Consider the following 24,120-nt stretch of genomic DNA (forward strand, 5'->3'; position numbering starts at 1 on the left):
TTGGAGGTCCAAAGGTTCTATGGTAGACTACTCCCAAATGGTGATACTTAGCACTATATCAAAAGAAGTACAGGTTAAATCACTAGACTCGAGCCCAAGAAGAAAGTGACCAACAATGACTGAAGAAAGAAGTGACGTAGTGGAATCAAGAATGGTCTGCTGACTTCGAAATCAAGAACCAATGACGTATATGGACTCAGCATGATTCAGTGAGTTAGACAAGGATGAAACAAAGATTTGAAGGACTTAGGGTTCCAAAACAATCAAAGGGGAAAACCCTAGGTCCGAGTTACAACCACCAAAACTAAGAAACAAGGACCAAAACGCACTCAAAAGGCTCCGACGAGACAAACGTCAACTTCGCAGTGTGATTCCGACATTGAAAAGGTGGCGCGTAATAAACACGCGTCGGAAGCTAATCGGAGAGAAGTCATGCGTGATGGTGCATGTGGGGGAGAATAAGGCAACGACCACTAGGGATAGGTCACGCTCCTCAAGGCGCACAAAACTCCTAATGGTGGATGTTAGACAGATGTGGCGTGTCTCAAGGAGGCAATCCAGATCCACTAGTTGTCGGACTAAACTGTGGCGATGGACAACGGTGGACAGTGGTAGACGACGTCTGAATGGCAAGGAACAATTGATGGTGACAAACTTCAGTGGACAATACAGTGTCAGACGATGGTAGACAACAACAAACGACGCCAAACAACGACAAATGTTGTTGGACAACAACTAGGATTTGGAGACTAGATAGAAACCAGAGCGGGACTGCTCATTGAGGTATTTCAAAAAAGATGAAATTTTTAAGGCCGTCAGTGGCGGCGGTCACGAGCCACTAACGACAACAAAGACAGAGTAGGAAGAGACTCAAACATCCTGCTCTAATATCAACTTGAGATTGAAACTATAAAATAATTCTAGAGGGCTTAATTGATCCATCTCATAATCTTCTATTTATAAGAATAAATTGATACAAGAATACATGAAAACACATTCCCCCTCACGGCGAACGGCAGAGCTGACAATGCGTCAATGACAAATTTTGAAGGTGAAATATCGTAATGGTCTCTTTGTTCATCAAAGCACCACTAGGAACCATGGTTGGATTATGTTGAGCATTGTAACGATGACAGATTCGAGGAACAAAGATTAGGAGTTATGATGACATTAAAATGCCAAAGACAGGTTGGAGGTCCAAAGGTTCTATGTTAGGCTACTCCCAAATGGTGATACTTAGCACTGTCTCGAAAGAAGTACAAGTTAAACAAACTAGACTAGAGCCCAAGAAGAAAGTGACCAACAATGATTGAAGAAAGAAGGGACGTAGTGGCGTCAATAACATATGTTGACTTCGAAATCAGGAACTAATGACGTATATGGACTCATCATGATTCGATGAGTCAGACAAGGATGAAACAAAGATTTGAAGGACTTAGGGTTCCAAAACAGTCAAAGGAGAAAGCCCTAGGTCTGAGTTACAGCCACCGAAACTGAGAAACAAGGACCAAAACGCACTTAGAAGGCTCCACTGAGACAAACGTCAGTGTCGCAGTGTGATTCCGGCACTAAAAAGGTGGCGTGTAATAAACACGCACCAGAAGCTAATAGGAGAGAAGCCGAGCATGATGGTGCATGTGGGGGAGAATGAGGCAGCGACCACTAGGGATGGGTCACACTCCTCGAGGCGTACAAAACTCCTAATGGTGGACGTCGAACATCGAACGTTAGACAGATGTGGCGTGTGTGGCGGCACCTCGATGAGAACTAGCCATCGACACAGGCAAGGTTGGCCATCGCTCAATGAGGCGATCCAGATCCACTAGTCGTCGGACTAAACTGTGGCGGTGGACGACGACGGACAGTGGCAGACGACGTGTGGCGGACGACGTCAGAATGGCAGGGAACAGTTGATGGTGACAAACTTCAGTGGATAGCTTCTCAAAGTGGCAAAACAATGCCAGACGATGATGGACAACGGCAAACGATGCCAACGACAAATGGTGTCGGACAATTGTGGAAAACAACCGGGATTTGGAGATTAGATAGAAACCAGAACGGGACTGCTCATTGAGGTAACTCAGAAAAGATAAAATTTTTAAGGTTGTCGGTGGTAATGGCCATGAGCCACCGGCAACAACAAAGACAAAGTAGGAATAGACTCAAACAACCTGCTCTGGCATCAACTTGAGATTGAAACTGTAGGCTTAATTGATTCATCTCATAATCTTCTATTTATAATAATAAATTGATACAAGAATACATAATAAATAGGATAATCCTAGATACAATATAATCATAATAAATAAGATAACTCTAGACACAATATAATCATGATAAATAAAGTAAGTCTAAAAACAATATAATAATGATAAATAAAATAAATATTCTAAGAAGTCCCAAAATAGGTCAGGTGTAAATCTTGTAAAGAATGTTCAGTAAAGGTTTCTACAATGACGTATATGAATTCATGCATGATCCGTATGTACTTTTGTATGTGTTCGATAAATAGAAATGAAAGAATATGTTTTCAAGTGTTAGGTTGAATAAACTTAAAATTTATTAATTTCATTTAATTTATATTTGATATCTGACCTTTTGTATTATTCCCTATGTTAAATATATGAGAAAAAGTAGATACAAACTCTTCATTCACGTTGAGAAGAACGTTTAAAATGGCATAGGAATAAGACCTTACGTTATATATAAACTATCTATCGAATCTAACTCCTTCATGAAATTTCTTTGTTATATTGCATTTGCATTCATTCTTCTAAATACATCATTTATTTAATATTTACAACTAATATTCATAATCATCAAATATCAAAACAATTTTTCTTATTTCATATAAATTAAATTTAAATGTCTAGTTGTACGAGAAGAAGATAATATTTGATATTATTGAAAGTCTTATTATTAGAGATAATATAAATTTAGAATATATAAGTGTGTATAAGTTTCATTTTATAAGTCAATTTTATGGCTTAAGTTAGATTTAAAAATACATTTCTTAACACAATATTAAAATTAGGTTTAAATTTATTGTAGTGAAGTTTGATATTTTTTGGATTTATTATTTCACCTGTTATCAAATAATCGGTTTTATAAGATTGAATTAAATTTAAAAATCACTTCTTAAGAGATATAAACATCTTAATAAATGTCTTATAAAATAAAACCCAATAAATTTACCATATTAATAAGTGTAATCTGCTTTCAAACTTACGAAAATGAGTAGGTTTCAAAAAATTATTGCACAAGTGATGTTGAGAGATGAATTCTGTTTTTGAGTCACGACTTTTAACTTCTTTAAGATGTAATTCAAAGTTATATTATAAAATATGATTTTACTATAGTGAAATTTTAAAGTTACATTAGATGGCGTGTTAGACTGTACAATTTTAATTGTCAAGAAAATTATATAAAAATCGACCTTAGATGTATACCTATAACTAAAGTAAAGGTTGAATTCGTGCTTAGATCCACGATCTTAATTAAAAAATAATTACGTTAAAGTCATAACTTATATACAACTTTACCTAAAAATAATTACATTGAGGTGTAGATGTAAGACTTTGTTTCATGTACTTCTAACTATGGTATCGGGTGTTAATGCAATGTCGGAGGGTGTGATTAACTAGTGGCTATTAATTTGATATATATTCGTGTGCAATAATAATTAGATTTTTATTAAAGAAAAACAGAATTAATAATACTTTAAAACACAACTTTAATAACAGAACATTAACAGTGCGAATGCTAACTTTTGTAGTATTACTTTTGTTTTCAAGGTAATGCCTCAAAACATTGGAGTCTCTAAAATACATCACATAAATTAAACTTGTAGGGATAAAAACAGTTTATAATTTTATGTGGAACACTTTCTTTATGTGCCTTTTAACAAAATAATGGTAAATAAAACACATAGTTGGTTCATCTTATTATATCAAATAATTATCATCTAATGACATTAACATTGATCTAACAAAAGATATTGTAAGTATTAGGATTATATTGAGTAAAAAAAATATTGAATAATAATTACAAATATTAGAATAAAAAAGATTAGTGTTGTTAAAACGGATCATCCGATCCACCATGAGTTGGCTACTTAGTTAGTCAATCTAACCCGGCTCACTTATTAGCGAGTCGAAAAAATTTGAATTTGACCCGACTTATCACGGGTTGATAGGTTAAACAGATTGGTTCACTTAATTACAAGCTTTTTTTTAATACGTAAAAGAATAACAATTTTTTTCTAATTCAAATCTAAATTCAATCCAAAATAATATTAAACTTCAAAGCAATTATGTTACATATATTATTTTTATCTTATTTTTATATTTTATCTTTAGGTAGTTTGTTATTATTTCTTATTGGTATTTTGACAATTTTGTTAGATAAGACCAATTTATATTATACAATTGAATGCAAATCTTACTTTACAAGCCGGTATTTGTGGAATTGATTTAGACTTAAAGTCCATTATTCAAAATTAAGAAAATATAATACAATCCAAAATCATTTTAAACTCAAAATATAATCCAAAAACAAGTACAAAAAATAATATTATGTGGGTAGATGAGTCAATCCGGTTCATCACGGGTTCAACTTGGGTGAACCACATTCTTATCGACCTGATTTAAAATTAGTCCTATCAAAATTTCATTTTTTTTTTTCAATCCAACGTGTCTCAAACTTATTGTAGACCAGATTGACTCACGAATTTCAATCCATTTTGACAGTTTAAAAGAATATTAAAACTATAATTAATATTTTTATGAATAAAAAATTATAAATGTATTGAGTGTAAAAGAGTTGAAAATAGATAAATTAGACGTATAAAATTTTATTTGTATATTGTGTTGATGAGGGAGCTTATATATGTTTTAGAAAGTGTGGATGCTTAAATTGTGGAATTTGAATAGTGATGAGAGATTTAGCAAGAAAAATGGCCGGTTAATCTGTTTCTTCAAAGCTGCACAACTCATCACAATATTAAATTTTTTCTTTTTTTATATACTGTTTAGATTACAGCTTTGATTGCTCTATAATTTTAAAATTCTAACATCATTATAAACAATAATCAACGCATATTTTATGTTTTAGGAATTCACGCATTAATTGTATATCATATAGTACGTGTGATCAGTGTGAAATTTCATTTCATAATATAAAGTGTACAGAAAGTCAAAGCCACGTAATGTTTGTAAAAAAGAGCACTCCAGATTCCATTGTTGAAGAACATGTAAAAAAACTATCATAAAATAATAAATAAGGACAAGGGCTGCATAAATATGTATATTTAAATATTCTTAGAACTCATGAAAAATATTTTGAATTTATTGATACTAGTATACTGTATACAATAGTTGACTTTATGTCATTTCTCTTTTGAATTATTAAAATATTTTCAGTTTATTAGATATTTGGTTTTAAGTTTTTTATAATTATAAAAAAAAATATTCTTTGACATTGAAATTTTGTTTATATCATATTGATATAAATTTCATATCCACTAAAGTTTTAGAATAACATATGTTTTCACTTTTAAAAAGAAGAAAGTCAAATTTATACTATGTATTATTGTTGTAACATGGACAATAATTAGTTAGTTATTGAAGAAGATTATGACATAAAAATGAGAAATAATAAAGATGTGTATATTCTTTTAATATGAATAAACTAGTGAAAGATATTAATTTTAGTGAATTTACTATTATAAAATTCTTTTATTAATGATAACAAATATATCAAATAAGAATAATTAGATTATTATAATTCATTCAATACAGAAAAAAAAAATGTAGCATTGTGTGAGTACAAGACTTTGACTTGTGTCTTATCATCATTTCGAACATCATCTTAATCTCGAAATTTTACATCATAATTCCAAATCTTATATCAGTTCCTAAACAGGTGTCATGAATTTTAATTACATTTGCATTTTTCATCACGATGTTTATGAATTTTAATTTAAACTAATAAACAAGCATTTAAAAGAAAAAGTATTATTAGTATTTAATTTGTACATTCTTAGTCAAAATCTTTAATTTTTCACTAAGAAAAATATGATAAAATTATGTTAAAAGAATATACATTAATTCTCTAATGGGACCATGCAAGAGCATGACAAAATACAACTAAGCAAAGTTCTCTCAATGACACAGTTGAATATTCTGCTAAAAAACAAATATAGCTTTTCTTAAAAAAATAATACATGCTTGATGATATGATGTGGGAAAGCTAGTTTAATTGTGCTATAATTCAAAAATCTATAATTTATTTTTTTTTTACATGCAGGTCAACTTCGTTTTCGTTATATTTTTTAGCCACTAAACAAAACAAAAATTCTTAAATAATATAAATAACACGAACGTGAAGATTCAACCATTCCTGTTTCCATATTTTACACTTTTCTTAAATAAAGTCATGTTTTCTACACCTATTTTTTCTACTGCTTTCCTGCCATACGATTTTCTAAAATTAGTCAATCTATTTTTTAAATAATTTTAATATAATAAATATTTTTCTTCTGAACTTGAAGTTGTATGATTTACTTTTTCTTATAACTTTATGTTGTTATAGTAAACTTTATTTTGAATACTAGTTTACGATAATAATATTTTTATTATATAATTAATTAAATCTAGTTAAATATATATACAAATATTTCAGATATAATATATTTCTATTTTTTAACATTGTATCTCAATTAAATTAATGACTACAATAGTTTTTAATGTGTGGATTTCTAATTAGAGGACTTAAACATTATATATTTTAAAGTTGTGTTCTTTTTTTTTTTCAAAGTTTGTTTTCAAGTTTCTAAGGACGGCACCTAAACTTTTCACGTGTATTCTGCAAATGTTGAAAGCACAGTTTTCACGACAATGAAAATCATGGTTTAGTTTCAATAAAATTGCCTGTAAGAGAAGCTAGCAAGACTGCTGCCGCAAACAAAGAACGAACACGCACACGCACACGTGTACGAGATTCCCTAAACTTTTTCCTCTCAATTTTTATTTCTTTTCTTCACTTTTAATTTTATAATTAAGAAACAGAACATGATGTTTTTGTTGGAAAACATAGCTCACAAAAATATTAACAAAGTGTTAGTTTGTGGAAAATATGTTTTATTAACATAAAATATACTCCTAACCATTGACAGAGATTAAACATGATATTCCATATTTGATTTGGATTAAATTTTAAGCTCTTTTAAAAATAAAATATAAAATATGTTTTTTTAATGTTTTGGCATGGTTATTTTATTAAACTGTTTTTTATTTAATAAAAAAGTATATATAAAATGATTTTTTTCGAAAAAATAAGAAAAAATAAATACATTTTTTATTATGAAATATAAATAAATTTCAGATATTTCTACTTCATTTAATGATGTTCCTTTTTCTAAAGATTGATGAGAAGATTTTAAACCAAGTTATTTCTAAACAAAAAATTTCCATCAACTTTAAACATATTTGAAGTTTTAAAGTTAGATGAGAAGAAACCATTGTGTTACTTAAAATCTAAAATGATAAATTTTTAGATATTAAATTATAAAATTGAAATATATTTCTATTTTTTAGGATAAATTAGTTTTAAAACAAATCAAAATAGATATAAAGTAAAATATTTATTTGTAAGAACCTAGAAAATAGAGTATTAGAGTAGATAGGTGTATTAAAATAATGAGACGAGTAACTTACTTTAAAATAATCTTATAACATAAATAAAACTTTTTAAAGCTCGATTCATTATCTAAAACACTTCTATCTCTCTAGAACACTATTCACCTAGAGTTCCGTGCCCTCTCTCTAGATTTTCTCTCATTTAAGCTGTGGGTTTGACGATAAGGAAGCGCCTAGATGATTCTGGCGTCAAGGGCAACAATCTTGACCGATCAATTTCTTGTTTTAAGTCGGTAAGTTGTTTCTCCTCTTTTCTCGTAGGTCTTTAACCGTAATCATGCAAAGAGTTTCTGGTTGCATGTGTTTGGTTGTTGTCTTCTTCAATTTCTAACTCAAATTAGGTTCTAAGGTTGCTTTCCTTTCACCAATCAGTGAGTTGTAGGTTTCTGTTGAGTTTCCTTGTAGTACAAGCTTCAGTCGGGGTTCTGTAATCGGTGTAGAACTTGAGCTGAGGTAAGAGAAGCTAGATTTCTGTTTTAATTAGTAGTATGACATGTGTGTGATAAATTCTGTGTTATGGTGCTATTTGAGTTGAATCTTAGGTTTTGAGTAGATTAAATTGTCTGTTCTTTGAATGCCAAATCATGAAACTGTGAAATGATGATTGTAAACTGAATTGGATAATGTGTGCAACTATAATTGAACATATTAAATGGGAGTAATCTGTTACAGTAGTGATTAGATAGAAACTGAAGTGAATTGTGTTTGTTTAGAGTCATTTTAGAGGAAGTGAGGTAGTGGAAATGAGAATTAAAGGTCAAGGGCTCAATTGGTTAGTTGGGACAGTTTAGGTAAGTCAGTTGTGATTTGTTTGAGTCATCAAAATGGTAAAAAACATGTTCAAAGTGATAGATTGTGATTTGGGTCCTTAAGTTGATGAATTTGATGTTTTAGAGTAGGAAATTGTCCAAAAATGCTTTAGATTGATGGTAGGAAAGTTTAGAATCATTTAGTCAACTCTAAATAAGTATATAACACAAATTAGGATGGTTATAGAAGTTGGGAAAAATAGTTAAAATTGGTAATTGATGTTTGAGCTGCATAATTCTGTAGAATTTTGGTGTTGCAGATTATGCAGACTTGCTGAGCGAATCCATTCGCTCAGCGAGTCACCCTGGCGAGATACTCTCTGTCAGGGTATTCGTACAGCGGATAGATGCTTTGTGCGAATGGTTTGAGAGGTTACTCTTTGTTTGCTGATCCGCACAACGAATCAAGACGTTAAGCGCCTGGTTGGGGTTTGGAACCACTGCCATTTTATTCGAATAGGAATAGATGCGCTCTGCGAGTGTTTGGGGAGTTCGAGCCACTGTTTGGGGCTCTCGCATAGCGATTTGGGCGCTATGCGAGGGGTTAGGGTCTGATACTGTGTAGCAGAATTTCCAGTTTAGTTGAACGCACAAACTTGATGCGCTGAGCGAGAGGTGAGTGAGCAGAGCCCACTGTTTCTGTTTTCGCACAGCGAGTTTGGTGTGTTGGGCGACTAGCTCAGAACCTGTTTTTATTCTTTTTATCCATGTTTTATGATAACCTTGAACTATGTTTTGATTATTAGAATGATGTACAAGTATCTATGATATTGTATGATCAATGAGGTTATATGTTTGAATTCAATGTAATAGTATATGGTTATAAGTATGGTTTCACATGGTTTCACAGATGGTAACATGGGTTCCACGGAGGAACTCCTTCGGTAAGGTTTTCAGTGTTGTTAGAATGAATGCATGGAGCTCAGTCTTGGGGGTTATCCTAACACTCTAATGATTTTTCATTCTCATTTAGAAATGATTGATTCATGTGGTAAGAGTAGTAGTAGGTCCTAGTGTAGGCGCTACTTGGAGGCTTATTGCGCGGTTGTTGAGACTTTGGCAAGTGCACCAAATCGTTCAAGTAGTAAAACCGGTAAGACCGGGTATCGTTTCCCAAGAGACTCGGTTAACACTTTACGATTGTATAATTAACTAACTAACTTAGGTTAAAGAATGATAAAAGTGATCTTAAACACTCAAACACTTGGAAATGGTAAGATTAGAAATGAGATGGAATGGTATTGTTGGGGGTATGCTTTCACCGATTTCACTCTTATGCAATTAAAATCATTTCCTCTTCATTAATATGTCAATGTCAATCTACTAATTTACTCAAACTCCAATCCCTTGGTAGAAAGAGCCTAGATTCACTTATTAAATCTCAATCCCTTGGCAACCTAACAAGTTCACCCGCATTAAGAAATGAGATTTTAAGACAACCAAAGGTCCTAGTTCTATCCCTATACACTATTTCCTTTAGGTGTTTAACCCAAGTCCGGATTTACTCAACATTTCCCAATATTAAGCAAACCCTAAAATCAAATCATGGGTAGCTACTTCACAACAAGCATTAAGAGAAGGAGTTAAACACTAACAATCAATGAAAGAGGCATATATTCATTCAAAACAAAGTGATTTACATAAAAGTTCAATGGCTAAGATTTACATAAAATAATTGTTAACATCATGTGTGCATGCGATTCTAAATCATGAAAGTTCAGTGGCTAAGGTTTTCTGAAATTAGTTAGAGCGAGTCTTAAAGATTAATGCTATGGAATTAACTTCCATGATTTAGAATCGCATGCACACGTGATGTTAACAATTATCTACCGGAAACTTTTACTTGTTGGTATAAACTTTTGGCTGACTATACGTATTTTCTCTTAGTATTTATTGAAAATTAAAATATTAATACAAACTATATTTTGATATTAAAATCATGTGAAATAGATAATGAATAATTTAAATTAGTTAAGTAAATACATTTTTAGAATTTAACTGATAATATATTATATTAAATTAATAGTATAAATCCATAATAACTCAACATAAATTGTAATGCCGAACATAAATTCAATGTTTTATTTCTACAAAAGATATTAAAATATGTTAATAGGAAAGTTAGATAGTTCATTTAAAAAATATTAATTTTTCTAAGATAATTTTTTCCTATTTCTCTATAAGATAAACAAACTGAAAGTTGTCAATTTTTAAATCTAATAAAAGCAATGAAAAGTTGACAATAAAAGAAAAACCTTTACCCTATCATATTTGTGAATGGTAAGTCTAAGTTTATTATTCCTAAATAACTTTTTTGCAAAGGATTTTTGGATTGTAAAGATTTTTCTAATTCTATATATGGAGTAGTGCTGTCTAGGATTTTAGGATAAAAAGGGAGATAAATTTTGAATTACAACATTCTTGTTGGAGAGAAGAAAGCCAACAAAATCCATGTTAGAGAAATTAACATTCAAAACTAATAAATGAGATGTATGATATGTAATTCTTATAATGATTGTAATGTTGAGATGTATGATATGTAATTCTTATAATGATTGTAATGTGTTGTGTTTATTAGAAACATTATTTTTGTAATATTTTGGATATTTAAACCATTGTTTGATTGCTTGATGATACAAATAGTGAAAAACTTAATAAATAAGAGTGAAAATGAATGTTTATTTTTGAATCTATTGGCTTAAACAAAAGTAGGGAAGAATTTATATGATTAGAGATGACAACATATTAGGTTGGATACGAATAATACTTATTTGTTATTGGATTCATAACAAATAAATTTATTCGTTATCTGTTGTGTTACTCGTTAGATACTTGTTTAGAAAATATCTATAGATATTTTAAAATTAGTAAGTATTCATGGATACCTATAAAAATTTAATATATATATATATATATATATATATATATATATATATATATATATATATATATATATATATATATATATATGTCAACACCCAATTTTATCCAGGAAAGTAAATAATCAATATTAAAGAAAATAATAATCTTCCTCAATGCAGGGCACATCACTTTAGAATGTTTTTGAAATTTTTGTTTAACAGTATTATGGCATTAATGGGAAGCAATAATAACAAATATATTGATATAATCTGCTGCATCAGTTTCTTCCTGAAAAAAAAAAAAAAATAAGATCTTTTTTAAATGGGCAAATTTTCTGACAATTATTATAATCTTTGTCATAAATTTTATTTGATTTATTTGATTGCAATCAAGACCATTTCTTTCCCTATTTTTGCTAATTGTCAATTAATTCGCCATTAAGGCAAGATCACATTAATATTACAATATGTGCCTATAAATACACACTCTGTGGAAGGAAAAAGGGACTGGGGGAAAAACAGAGAAAAAAGACCTAGAGTTAATAGAAAGTGAAAGAAAGAGTATAGAGAAAAATAGGTTCTCACACCTAAGGGTTCTGTCAACAACAACCACCTGAGAAAGCACTAAGGGAGTTCCAAAAGCTAAAAAGGTACGTCTCCTCTAGACTCTTATTTTTCTCTTTAACTATACTTTCAACTTTTCTTCTAAAGATACTTTTTTTGTACGTGCAGAAAATGTTTTCTTAAAAATCATTTTTTTTTGTTTGAATTTAAGTACACGTTGGACTATGGCCAGTTCTTCTTCTTTTTTTTTTTCAAATATAAGAAATACAAAACTATTTAAAACAAAAAAAAAGGTTATTTTTTGTTAAACTAAATATTTTTATCAAAAGTACGTGATCCCTTATTTCCGGGCTTTTCAAAAAATATAAATCAATCCATTCTCTTTAACAAACTCACAAACTTTTTTCTAGATAAAGAACTACGTGAGCCTTGATTGTCCATTAATGGATATACGTAGGACCAAGGTCAATCCTTGCCGGGTTTATAAAATAAAAAAGTATTTTTTTGTTTTTTAATAATTTTATTTTAGTTTAATTTAATTTTTTTTGGGAGAAAATTATTTATTTTGGAAAACCACGTTAATTTTATACATTTAATTAAAGGTACTGCCTTTGGGCAGGTGCGGTAGGGTGCTAACACCTTCCTTACGCGTAACCGAACTTAAAAATCTCTTTTTTCGTAGACCATGTTTTTGAGGGTTTTTCCATAGTTTTCGAAAAATAAATTATGGTGGCGACTCCAAAATATTTTTTAAACCTGTTTGTTTTTCGGTTCGTCGTCCCGTCGCGATCCCGGTTTCGACAATATATTATAAATTTTTAAAATAAAAATACAAAAAATAATATAAATTAAAATTTAATTTTAATTAAATTTAACCTAATAAAATATAAAATAATTTTAATTTTAATTAAATTTAATTTAATAAAAAAAATTAATTTCATTTTAATTTTTTGCAAATAATGGATACCTACATGAATAAATACCAACAGATACAACTATCCATCACGAGTTTTATCCATATATATTATTGATACAAGTATTTTTTCCATCCTGTATGATCCAAAGTAGTGAGATTGTTACTCAAGCAAAAGTATGATGGTGATGTGATCCAAGATAATGAACTTTCAACTTAAGTGAAAGTTTTGGTGTTCCAAATTTTTGTTTAAGCATGAATTAATGATAGAATTTCACTCTAGCTGTGAAATTTCCTTTAGTATTGAAATTTTTGCTTTAGTGGCAAAATTTTCACTCTTGGTGACGAAATTTTTGTTTTAGTGAACATAAAGTAGAAAACTACCCTACTTTTGGATTTATCCCTCCTTGAAATGAAAATCAATGTAATTCTTTTGTGCTTTTGGGCATTATTACATAGTTATGTGTTTGTACTTTAAGGTAAGTGATGTGAAGGAGAGTATAAATTAGGGTTTAATGCTCATAATTTACTACTTATGTGCAAGGCTGGATAGAGTCGGGGATTATTGCCTATAATCTACTAAGTCCTGTTAATAAGTATCTTAATATATGAAGAGTTAGAATATGCATTTTGGTGTGGTGAGCTATGCTAGAGAGTTCTTTGTTTCTTAAAAATGATTCAATTTAGTCTTTCAGTTAGATTAATCTTAATGTCACGTCTATAAATGTCACGTATAATTTTGTAGTATTTTTATTTTTTAATTTAAAAAAAGTCACATGTCCAATCTGTGTTGTATTACGTAATAATGGTATTGTCCTGTGCTAGTGTCACATGAAAATGTTTTATATTCAATTTAGTCTTTATATTTGCAATCTTGATTTTTTTTAATGGAACAATTTTACCTTTTTTCCAATAAAACCAAATTAGTAATTAAGTTTAAGTACAACTTATATAAACATGTTAAAATAATTTTAAAAATTTATATCAAATCATTTTATCTAAATATTTAAATTATTTTTATTTTTTATATTTTTAATTTCAATAAAAAAATCCTTATTTTAAACTTATAATGTTTTAAAAAAAATTAAAAACACAAATGCTAAGTGACACTTGTAATTTTTAATTTTTTTTTTGTAACATTAAAAGTTACTAGGTGTCACTTTACATTTACATTTTTTTTTAACATTAAAAGTTACTAAGTGTCATTTTACATTTACATTTTTAAAGTATGTATTTTTTAATTTAAATTGAAAAATAAAATTAGAATTCAATGAGTCAAAATTTTAAAATATATGAATTCGTTTATGTCAAAATTTTAAATATAATGACTAAATATAGTCACATAAGAACGAAATTCATACCTAACATTAACACCATCGTTTAAGAACAAAACTTTGACAAATAATGTTATTATGTGGCATAACATTGATCTAATACGTGACAATGTAAAAAATTAAAAATATATAAACTAACAAAAGGATGAAATTGAATAATTCTTTTCTTTTAAAAAGGTCTTAAATAAGTAAAAAAAATTAAAGAATCGAATTGACCATACAAAAGAATACAAAGAAACAAAAGACCAATTAAACCTATAATTACTATTATATTTCATAAACATATATAATTTTATATCTTTCTACTCATAATTTTATATTTAACACACACTCATAATTTTATATATATATATATATATATATATATATATATATATATATATATATATATATAATGTTATTGGTGAATACAAGTTATAATTATAATTGTAAATTGTATATAATAATAATAACTATTCTTAGAATAGTTACAAACAATGTTAATCCACTCATCATTTCAACATATTTAATATTAAAAACTTAGAAGGTAAAGTTTCATCAAATGCCATCATAATATTTTGTTCTTAGGTTTTGAATTATTCATTTCATTCGATGGTCAAAAAGAAAAAAAGGATACATAATGGTAAAAGCTTTAGAAGTTCTTGTTAAATGCATCACCTCGTTGAAACACGTAAAAGGAAGCTTTTGTTTAATGACAACATTATTGTGGATTGGAAGTATACCAACGTTTTGTAACCTCGTCTTCACTATCATATCTAAGTAGATAACATCCATACCGTATAATTATTTTGCAATTTTCACATTTGTTTTTTTTTAATTAATACACAAGTAATATTAACTTATGATTTTAAAAAAAAAAAAATTATGTTTGAACTTTCTTAATACAATAAACACATAAAAAAAAAAACAATCGATCCATAAATATTAAACATGTTGGAAATAGTGTCAAAACTATTATATAGACAATCTAAGTTTCATAATAAAATCAAATGAGAAAATTAAATATTATATATATAAAAATTAGATCCACAAATATTAAGTGCTATATTAGATGTGTTGATACGTTTTTTGTATGGATAGTTTTTTTCATCTCACAACATAATTGTTTTTTTTTTTGTCGTGACAAACGACAAATCACGTTGAATGTGTAATTAATACGTTTTTCTCTCTATCAATATCTTAAAAGGTTAGCATGATTTATAGTTTATCGCACCAAAAGAAAGTTAACATTAGGGATGTCAAAATAATTTATACCCACAAGTATTTGTAGATAAATCCATAATGAATAGAAAATGAACATTATAAATTAATATCTAGGAGTAACCAATACATGCATTTTTTTTATATCCACATGTTAATGGACATATTAATGGGGTGAGCACGTGTATCATAGTATTTGTACTAGTTGATACTTATACCCGTTAATATCTAATTTATTTTTCTAATTTTATTTGGATTTATTTAGACTTTGTTTGAAACTTATAGTAATGTATTGTATTTTAAATTTGATGTTGTTATTTTGGTTGAATGTTTAAAATTCAGTTTTATATATAAATCTTTTATAGATTTTTATATAGATCTTTTTTATATTTTCATATTTACAATTTTTTATAACTTTATACTACTTTTATATGTTTTTATAATTACTTTTATAGATTTTTACGGTTAAAATAAATTGTTAAATATTTTTACAACTTTTTTTGTAAATATTAAAAAATATGTGAATACCCTCGTAACATATACTCGTACAAATATGGATACGGGTACAATACCGATAACAAAAGACTATTATTTGTACCCAATTAATTATTATCCTCATCAAACAGTTAAGAACTTGATCTTAAGTGTAAAGATAACTCCGTGTACTTTTCTCGATCTACTCATCATTAATGTTTACAATTATTAAGACAATAATACTTTGACACGCAAAACACCAAAAAAATATTCATATAACACGTAAAAGTAATAATATTTTAATTATAATTATATTATTTTTTTAATTTAAAATCATAATTATGTTATTATATTATTAAACATAGTGTTAAATGAATACGTTTTTTCTCGTCAAACAAACTTTTTCTCAATTATTAAGGTTATTTTAATTACCTTTGATTCAAACCCCTCATAAATAATATAAAATCGCAAAATTTTTCTTCGTAATTATAAAGACATTGAAAGTGATCAGATCAAACTCTAGGGTTGCCACTAACTGCAATAGCCATTTTGATGGTGTCGAAGATGGTGCAACAATGTCAATATCACACTCTTGGTAGCCAAATTATCAATCATGTGAATCGAAGACTAAAAACAGTGATCCCATTGCAACATATTCGTACTGAATCATGTACTTTGTCTTCAAGTTAGATATATGGGACAGAGACAACCATAGAAAGCTGTTCATTTTGCTTCAGATTTCACACTTTGCTAGCTAGCTTACTCGTTTTGGTTATGCAGATCGTCAAATTCAAAATCTAGGTTTAGAAAGTTGCAGGATTTTGATTATGTCAGACAACCCATGTGTGAAATAGAGAAAAGTTCAAAACATCATACCCAATTATGTTCTTACATTGTAATCGTACATCAATTATATATCAAACATCGAAATCGAGAGATACTAAGATTTATATATGTAAGAACATCTTTCTAGATTCAAAACCCTAATACATGTTCAGAATATTTCCTATAAAAACTGTAAACTTCGTATACAAACAAGACTTTGTATGGATAAGTGGATGTCTAAGAAAAAAAATAAGATATTTTTTTCCTAGAGTTAAAATTAATTTATGCATAGATTTCACTTTTAACTTATGCATAAATTAATATTAAGTTATGAAAAAAAACATTTATTTTCTTTTCCTTATTACAAATAAAAGTTTTGTAAGGCAGCTTAAAGGTTTAATTAAGGGGTTGAACTAAGAGATGAAGACCATGGGTTGGCCTAAGGGAGAGCATGATAGAGGGTGAATGGTTATAACCTGGTGAAACTTTGAAGGTAAATTTAGAGAGAAGTAGGGTTAGCACTATCTTATACTCCATGAAGCTCAAGTTTCTTCCAACACAGGTTCTTCCTCCAAACCCAAATGGTAAATATCCCATTTTGTGGTTGCATCCACCATTGACATCGTTCATGAACCTCTCTGGTCTAAACTCATTCACATCTTTTCCCCACAACGTTTGATCATGGTGCATTGCGACAACATCGATCCACATGTTGGTGCCATTAGGGATCCTTAAATTGTCAACTTGAATGTCTTCTCTTGCTTGCCTTTGCACATTTGGTGCTGTTGGGTAGAGCCTTAGAACTTCATTCATCACCCATTTCATCTACATCGTACAAAAGTAATTAGTTAAGAATTTGTTTAGCACAATCAAATTTTAAGATTTTGTCTTTGGTTGCTCTTCGAGGAGCAATATATAAATAAAGTATATAAATAAAGGAAATGAAAAAGAAATGGAGAAGATTCAAAGTCAACACATTGACCGAGTGCCATGTGTAAAGTGATATTTTGTTTCATGCTACATACTTATACGTATATCTCTATTTAAAGTGACGAGGTTGTAACGTGGCATAATATGCACGACAATTTGAATATCTTTTTATTTTTTATTGTGGGGCCATCGAATTTTTTAATTCATTACATACGCACTCAGATATTAGATATGAACATTGACCGAAAGTTATCAGTGTCGTTCAACCCACGACAAAAACACGTACTGAATGTAAAGCGCACAACACATTCAAATTCTACAGCTATTAATATGGTTGTAATTTAGGTTAAGTAATTTTGAAAACATATAGTTTATTTATTTTTATTCTATTGTTTGAATTTATTTTAATATTTAATAAACCAATTATCCTGTAATTAATACAAGACTTTGAATATATTACATAACATATCAAAGTTGGCAATGATTTTAGAGATTGTATTTTAAAATGCAAACCATAATTAACCAAAAAAAAAAAGAAGAAGCAGAAACTTCCTAATTATCAACGTTTTCTATGATCTGTAAATAGGGATGAATGAATGAAGAAATGAGATTAGGTTTAGTTTTTGTGTTACCTTTTTCAAGCCAGCAAGCACGTTGATATCAAGTTCTTTATCTCCGACCACTTCTCTGATCTCATCTCTCAACTGGTTTTGCCAATCTTCATGCATAGCAAGAAGCAACAAGGTCCATGTGATAGCCAATGCAGTTGTTTCATGGCCAGCAAAGAAGAAAGTTTTGCACTCATCCAACAAATCTCTAGTGGTGAATGTCTTCCCTAACTTTCCATCACCTTGATGATTTCCTTGCAACAACAACCCTAGCAAGTCTTCTTGAGTTTGTCTTTTGATCGATTTCATGCGAGTTGTTATGACAGATAGCAAAAGTTGATCAATTTCTTTCCCAAGTTTCTTGGCCTCTAGGGTTTTCTTGACGTTGAAACACTTCTCAAATGGGACTCCTACGTATCTTGTTGTCCTGAAAAGTGACATTTGTAGGGCACGTAGTTTTTCAGACACTTCCTTTGCATTTCTTCCCTTCATGCCAAAGCTTGTTTTTGCAATGATTTCTCCGGCCGTTTCCACAACCTCTTTTTCCACATCGATTTCTGATTTACCCGAGTTTATTCGCGCAATCCATCTTTCTATCATTTCATTTGTAGACTCACTCATCATGCTTGCCATTGCCTATCACCATGAAATAGATTGTACAAGATCAGTTAATGGTTTCTCTTTTTGATTTTATTTAATTAAATTAAAAAAGGAAACTTGGTGTGATGAGGTAAAATGGAATTTTTTTTCTTCAAAGGTGTATGGCCTAGTAGTCGTAGGTAGGTTCTTTTGTTTAACTTTGTGGTAAAGCGGTCTTAAAGTTAAGCAAACGAAATTAGGTAGCATTTCTATATTTAGCATGCAAATGATGAAGATCGTAAGAAGGAGAAACACTAAGTAAAAACGTATACAGACATTTCAAACTTCATGATTCCGTGTAGACCACTTTCCCTAGCATGCCAGAATGGTCTAAAATGCAACGATGGAAAGTTGAAACTAGGACTTACAGGATGAAACATGTTCTCTAGAAGGTCAGTATTATATATAGAAGCTACAGAGATATATAGAAAGATACAGACCTTGAGGTTAAGAGGAGAAAATGCCGGTGCTATAACATGTCGGTGACGAACCCATTCATTTCCTTCGACCATAACCAAACCATTTCCAAACAAAGGATCTCTGTCATGTCTGAACACTCTAGGTTTTCCCCATTTCTTGGCTAAAACCTCGGTGGACATTTTCTTCAGAAACTCAGGATCAGCAATGTACAAAAACGGTTCTGTACCCAACCAATAGATAAACACCTTCCCTGTACAAACAAAAGTTAATGTATGTATAAAAAGACGTTCATGTTAGTTCTGGTTGAACTTTAGGCAATGATTAACTAGAAATGCTGTAGGGTTTTTCTTCTATTCTTTGCTCATGTGAGGCATATCATGAGCAAATGATTGGTTTATTTGACAGATTAGGACCTGATTGAAAGTGTGTACGAGTTAATGTGATGGAAAGCATGCATACCGTGAGAGTTTTGCCAGCGAGAAAAGTAGGGGAAGACAGTGGAGTGTATATCATGGGTGAGGTTAGAAGGCAGAAGTGAAGAAGTAACAGTGTTCTTCTTTTTCATCTCTTGAATGTTCCCAAGAGGAAAAGTTGGAGGTGGCCCTCGAAATCCACATCTTTTAAGCTTAAGATGAGTATAGATGGGAGAAATCCACCAAGAAAAAGTGAGTTTGAAGAGGAAAAGAAGGGGTAATAAGGAAAAGAAAGCAAGTGTTCCAGGTAAACCCAAGATCTCCATGTTTTGGTTTCTCTTTTAAGGTTTTGGAACTGAAGCTATAAATGAATGGATATAGCAGAATTTGTGTATGTGATGGATATGCAAAAGCAACGTTGTTCTATTTATAGAGCAAAGTTGGGTGACAGAAGCAAAAAATGCGTGGCTTTTGGGTTTTTTGACCAATGAAGAAGACCAAAGCGAAGTTTGAACATTTTCCGATGATTATCGGCTAGACCTTTTAGACTGATATTGTGTTTCTCACTTTGTCCTTTTCTGGCCTCTAACTTGGTCGGAGTACAAAATATTTTAGAATAATTCCCATTTATTCCCCCTTTCCCTAAAATACTATTCCATTTACACACTTGTGATTATATCAATAATTAAATAAATCGTGTGATTAATTAATGTAATGTTCTTTTCATTTGAATTTTCAAAAAAAAAGTTCTTGTGTTTGTTCTCTGATTTATGTTTCATTTCCGTATTCATTAAACCGTTTCAATCTTACAAATTATATATATATATATATATATATATATATATATATATATATATATCAAGGGTTAATGCGTCATAGTTAATTTTTCTCTTTTATCATTTTTTTTTCTGTGTATAAAAGATATTTTTATTTTTTATTTATTTATTTTATTTTTAAAGTGATTTATTCTAAAAAATATCTTTCTATAATATTTTTTTAGTTTTATTTTTATCCTTTTATAATTTCTAATTAATTGGTCATTTAATAAATTATTAAAAACTAAGTATTAAAAAAGAATTATATTTAAAATATTAATTCGTTTTTCAATATTATTTTTTATAATTAATTTTATCCTTTTATAATTTTTAATTAATTGTGTGAGATCTCAATTATATATATATATATATATATATATATATATATATATATATATATATATAATTATCAAAATATAATATTGTAAAACATTTAAGGATATGTAATCAGGATATTAGGCTTATAGTCATCTTCAAAAAGGCTATGAATATAAAATTTTAAGTACTGGATTATTTCAAAATACATTAAGGTAGATAGAAATCCTAACTACACTATGCAACACTGTCATCTCCCTTCAAGGCCTGTTCTAGAGGCGCCTCATCTACCTCTGCTCACATCCAAGTGGATGATCATTGTAAAAGAAAACAAAACACACAAGCAAGCACAAAAACAAGCAAAAGGGTAAGCTAGTTATACAAAAAGCATACAATATAACAACATGTAACATACAAGAGTCAATTTCAATCAAAGTAAGTTAAAACATACATCCTAACATGTTGTATACTAGACTTGACTCGTCCGAAAATAGAATGATAGTCGAGCTATGGCGGGTCATGCACTCGTGGTAGCTTATATATACTTGGCCATTGGGTCCCACCCTACCACACTACGAGGTTAGCCTATTCCAGGCCTTGAGGCGTATTGGAAGCCCCTAAGACTAAGACCTCCTGCTACTCCTCACGACATGGTTCAATCCTCTCTACATGAGAAGAAAGACCATTGGAGTTTTAGGATGACCCCCAAGAATGAGCTCCTACTTTCATTCTAAACAACTAAGAATCTCACCAAGAGATTCTACACTTGAAACATACTTACAACCTTGAGATCATACCACTTTCCTTTTCAACCCATATACTTTTAATTAGAATCAACATACACGTTTAAGCTCCATAAGATAAGGCCACAGATATCAAAGCATGCTTCACGAACAATGTAACAAGCCACTTAATCAATCATACAAAAAAAAGGAAATTAAACAGCTAAACTCGAGACTTCTCGCACAGTGCACCATCCTCGCCTAGCGAAACCAGGGTGTCTCACATAGCGCAACCAACCTCGCCTTGCGAATTACTTCGCATAGCTGACAGACTTTAGGTCTTTCGCATGGCGCACCCAGGTCGCACAAAGAGAGCCTAGACAGAGACCAACCCTCCCCAAAGACTCGCTACGCGTATCACTCGCCCCTTTTAGGGCGCCAAGTCTGTAGTGAATCTACGAATGGAAGGGCACCCCAACCCCCTTCTAACAGCAAAATGGCGTGAAATTTTCAGTGAACTGTGAATTGAAAGGGGCTCAGCCCCCCTATTGAGGCACCCAGGCGTGGGAAATCTTCATGATTCTTCAAGAACACTTGCTTTTGTAGCTTTTCCTGGGCTCCCACTCTTGGTAGTTTAGATACTCTTCCAAAGCACACAAAATTCCTACAAAACTTGAGGAATTAATGACGAAAACTCGTATGTGTAACCTAAGCTAAACTTATTCACAAAGTTAGATAAAAGAGGGGATTGTGCATGTTTCAAGCATCAACATAGTTGATTTGGTGAGAAAATTATGCCACAGATAATGGTAAGAATTACCGTTATCACGCACCACCCTCGCCCAGGTAGTCTCACTAACATCCAAAGTCTCACTGACATCTTGCTGGAAAGATGAGATTTTCTGCTTCCCTTTGTTAACTTTGGATTGTGGGAAGTATTTGTTGCAAAATTTGGCCACCACATCGTCCCAGGTAGTGAGGTTGTTTTCAAGAAATGAATTGAGCCATGCTTTGGCATTGCCTCCCAAAGAAAATGGAAATAGACTGAGCCTTATGGCTTCATCAGGTACATGATGGAGCTTCACTATGTTACATATCTCAATGAAGCTGGTTATGTGATTAAATAAGCTCTCATGTGATAGACCATGAAATTGATTACTCTACACAAGATGAATGAGAGCGGACTTTATCTCCATGTTTGGGGCATTGACCCGCGGCTGAGCAATGCTATTAAAGTGAATAGGTCCTGAGAAGGTAGAATAATCCTCTAAGGTGCGTCTAGCTTGCCCATCACATTCACCATTCCGATTGTCAGCCATATTTTCCACTTCCTGATCAACTGGAGGGAAGAAGGGTTGCTTAGGAATCACAGGAATGGGAGAAGTTTCTCTTGAAGCCCTATTCTTTCTTCTTCTTCTGCTATTGTTTCTTCGGGCTGTCTTCTCAACTTTAGGATCTAAGAGAAGAGATTCAGAGGATGTTGTGCTCTTAGTACGAATTGTGCCCTGCACACACTAGAGACAACAGTACTATAGTACCAAGTTAGCCCAAAATAATAAAAAAAAACAAAAATTATTCACAGTAAAAAGAATATAAGAATAAAACCTAAATTGGTTAAAAATCACACAAAAGTAAAGTGATAACACCGAGTCCCCGGCAACGGCGGCAAAAACTTGTTAACTATGTGGCAAGTGTACCAAATCCTTGTAAGTAATTGATAACTCTTAATATTTTCATCTTTTTCTGTGTTTAGAAGTCATTTTTAGTTCATTTTAGTTTCTTATTGTCTAGAGTTAGGTTAGTTTTAGGTTTTTCTTTAAATTCTGTAGTTTTGTAAAATTGTAGTTAAAAATAGGTTTTTAAGTGTTTTTTTTAGTAATTGCAAATAAATAGGAAATTAGGATTTTTCTTTAGAAAATATTTGAATAAAAATTCTTTTCTTTAGTTTTTGTTTAAATAGGTTTTCAATTTCTTTATTTGTTAAAATACATTTTCATTAATTGTGGACTAATTTTTCTGAAGATTGGGCTGACTTTGTAAAATTTTGGGCTGCTGAAATTGGGATTGTTTGTTCCATTTTTGAAACAGATATGTTGGGTTGTTTGGCCTGCTAAGCTGCTAGTCTGGTCTAGACAAGAAGCATTGAGACCCTGCCGCCACAAGAAGAATTGATATGTTGCTGCCACGTGCTGAAAGGAGTGCTGCACTATAAGAGGTGGATTGGACCGCTGATTTTATACATTTGGGCCTGCAAATTAAGTGATGCGATGCGTTTTGGAGAAGCTGCTGCCTTAGGGGTCTTTTCCCTCAATTTCATTTGTAAAGGCTCGAGCATTCTCAATTTGGAGAGGAGAGAAAACACCACTCAAAGCTAGGGTTCAAGTGAGCTGAAGCGAGAAGTGATCCTGACCGAAGAAGATGGCCTGACCGGAGCTGACCGCTGGAGATGATCGGATGGTCAGAGAGAAAGATAGAAGAAGATGAAGTGTCGACCGTTGGATCATGAAACGCGAAACGTCAAAGATGTATTCTTTCCTTTTTCTTCTACCTCTTCTCTTCACCCTATAAAAAAAGGGTTTGT

At 30.8% G+C, this 24,120-nt stretch overlaps 1 protein-coding gene across 1 annotated transcript; it reads right to left on the minus strand.

Annotated features, from left to right (window-relative positions):
* Positions 1–17,073: 17,073 nt before the first annotated feature.
* Positions 17,074–20,096, minus strand: LOC106762425 (cytokinin hydroxylase). Its single transcript, XM_014646333.2, has 4 exons — positions 19,734–20,096; positions 19,295–19,524; positions 18,240–18,851; positions 17,074–17,502 (listed from the first exon to the last, which is right to left on the minus strand). The coding sequence occupies exons 1-4, from the start codon at positions 20,011–20,013 to the stop codon at positions 17,074–17,076; spliced, it is 1,551 nt and encodes a 516-aa protein (XP_014501819.1). The 5' UTR covers positions 20,014–20,096.
* Positions 20,097–24,120: the final 4,024 nt, after the last annotated feature.

This window comes from Vigna radiata, chromosome 1, assembly GCF_000741045.1.
Source record: "Vigna radiata var. radiata cultivar VC1973A chromosome 1, Vradiata_ver6, whole genome shotgun sequence".
NCBI classification, from domain to species: domain Eukaryota; kingdom Viridiplantae; phylum Streptophyta; class Magnoliopsida; order Fabales; family Fabaceae; genus Vigna; species Vigna radiata.

Coding starts and splice junctions, on each gene's coding strand:
- LOC106762425 (XM_014646333.2), bottom strand. CDS start 20,013: ATGGAGATCTTGGGTTTACCTGGAACACTTGCTTTCTTTTCCTTATTA. Junction 19,525..19,733: donor TCGCTGGCAAAACTCTCACG/GTATGCATGCTT, acceptor TTGTTTGTACAG/GGAAGGTGTTTATCTATTGG. Junction 18,852..19,294: donor TTTCTCCTCTTAACCTCAAG/GTCTGTATCTTT, acceptor TCATGGTGATAG/GCAATGGCAAGCATGATGAG.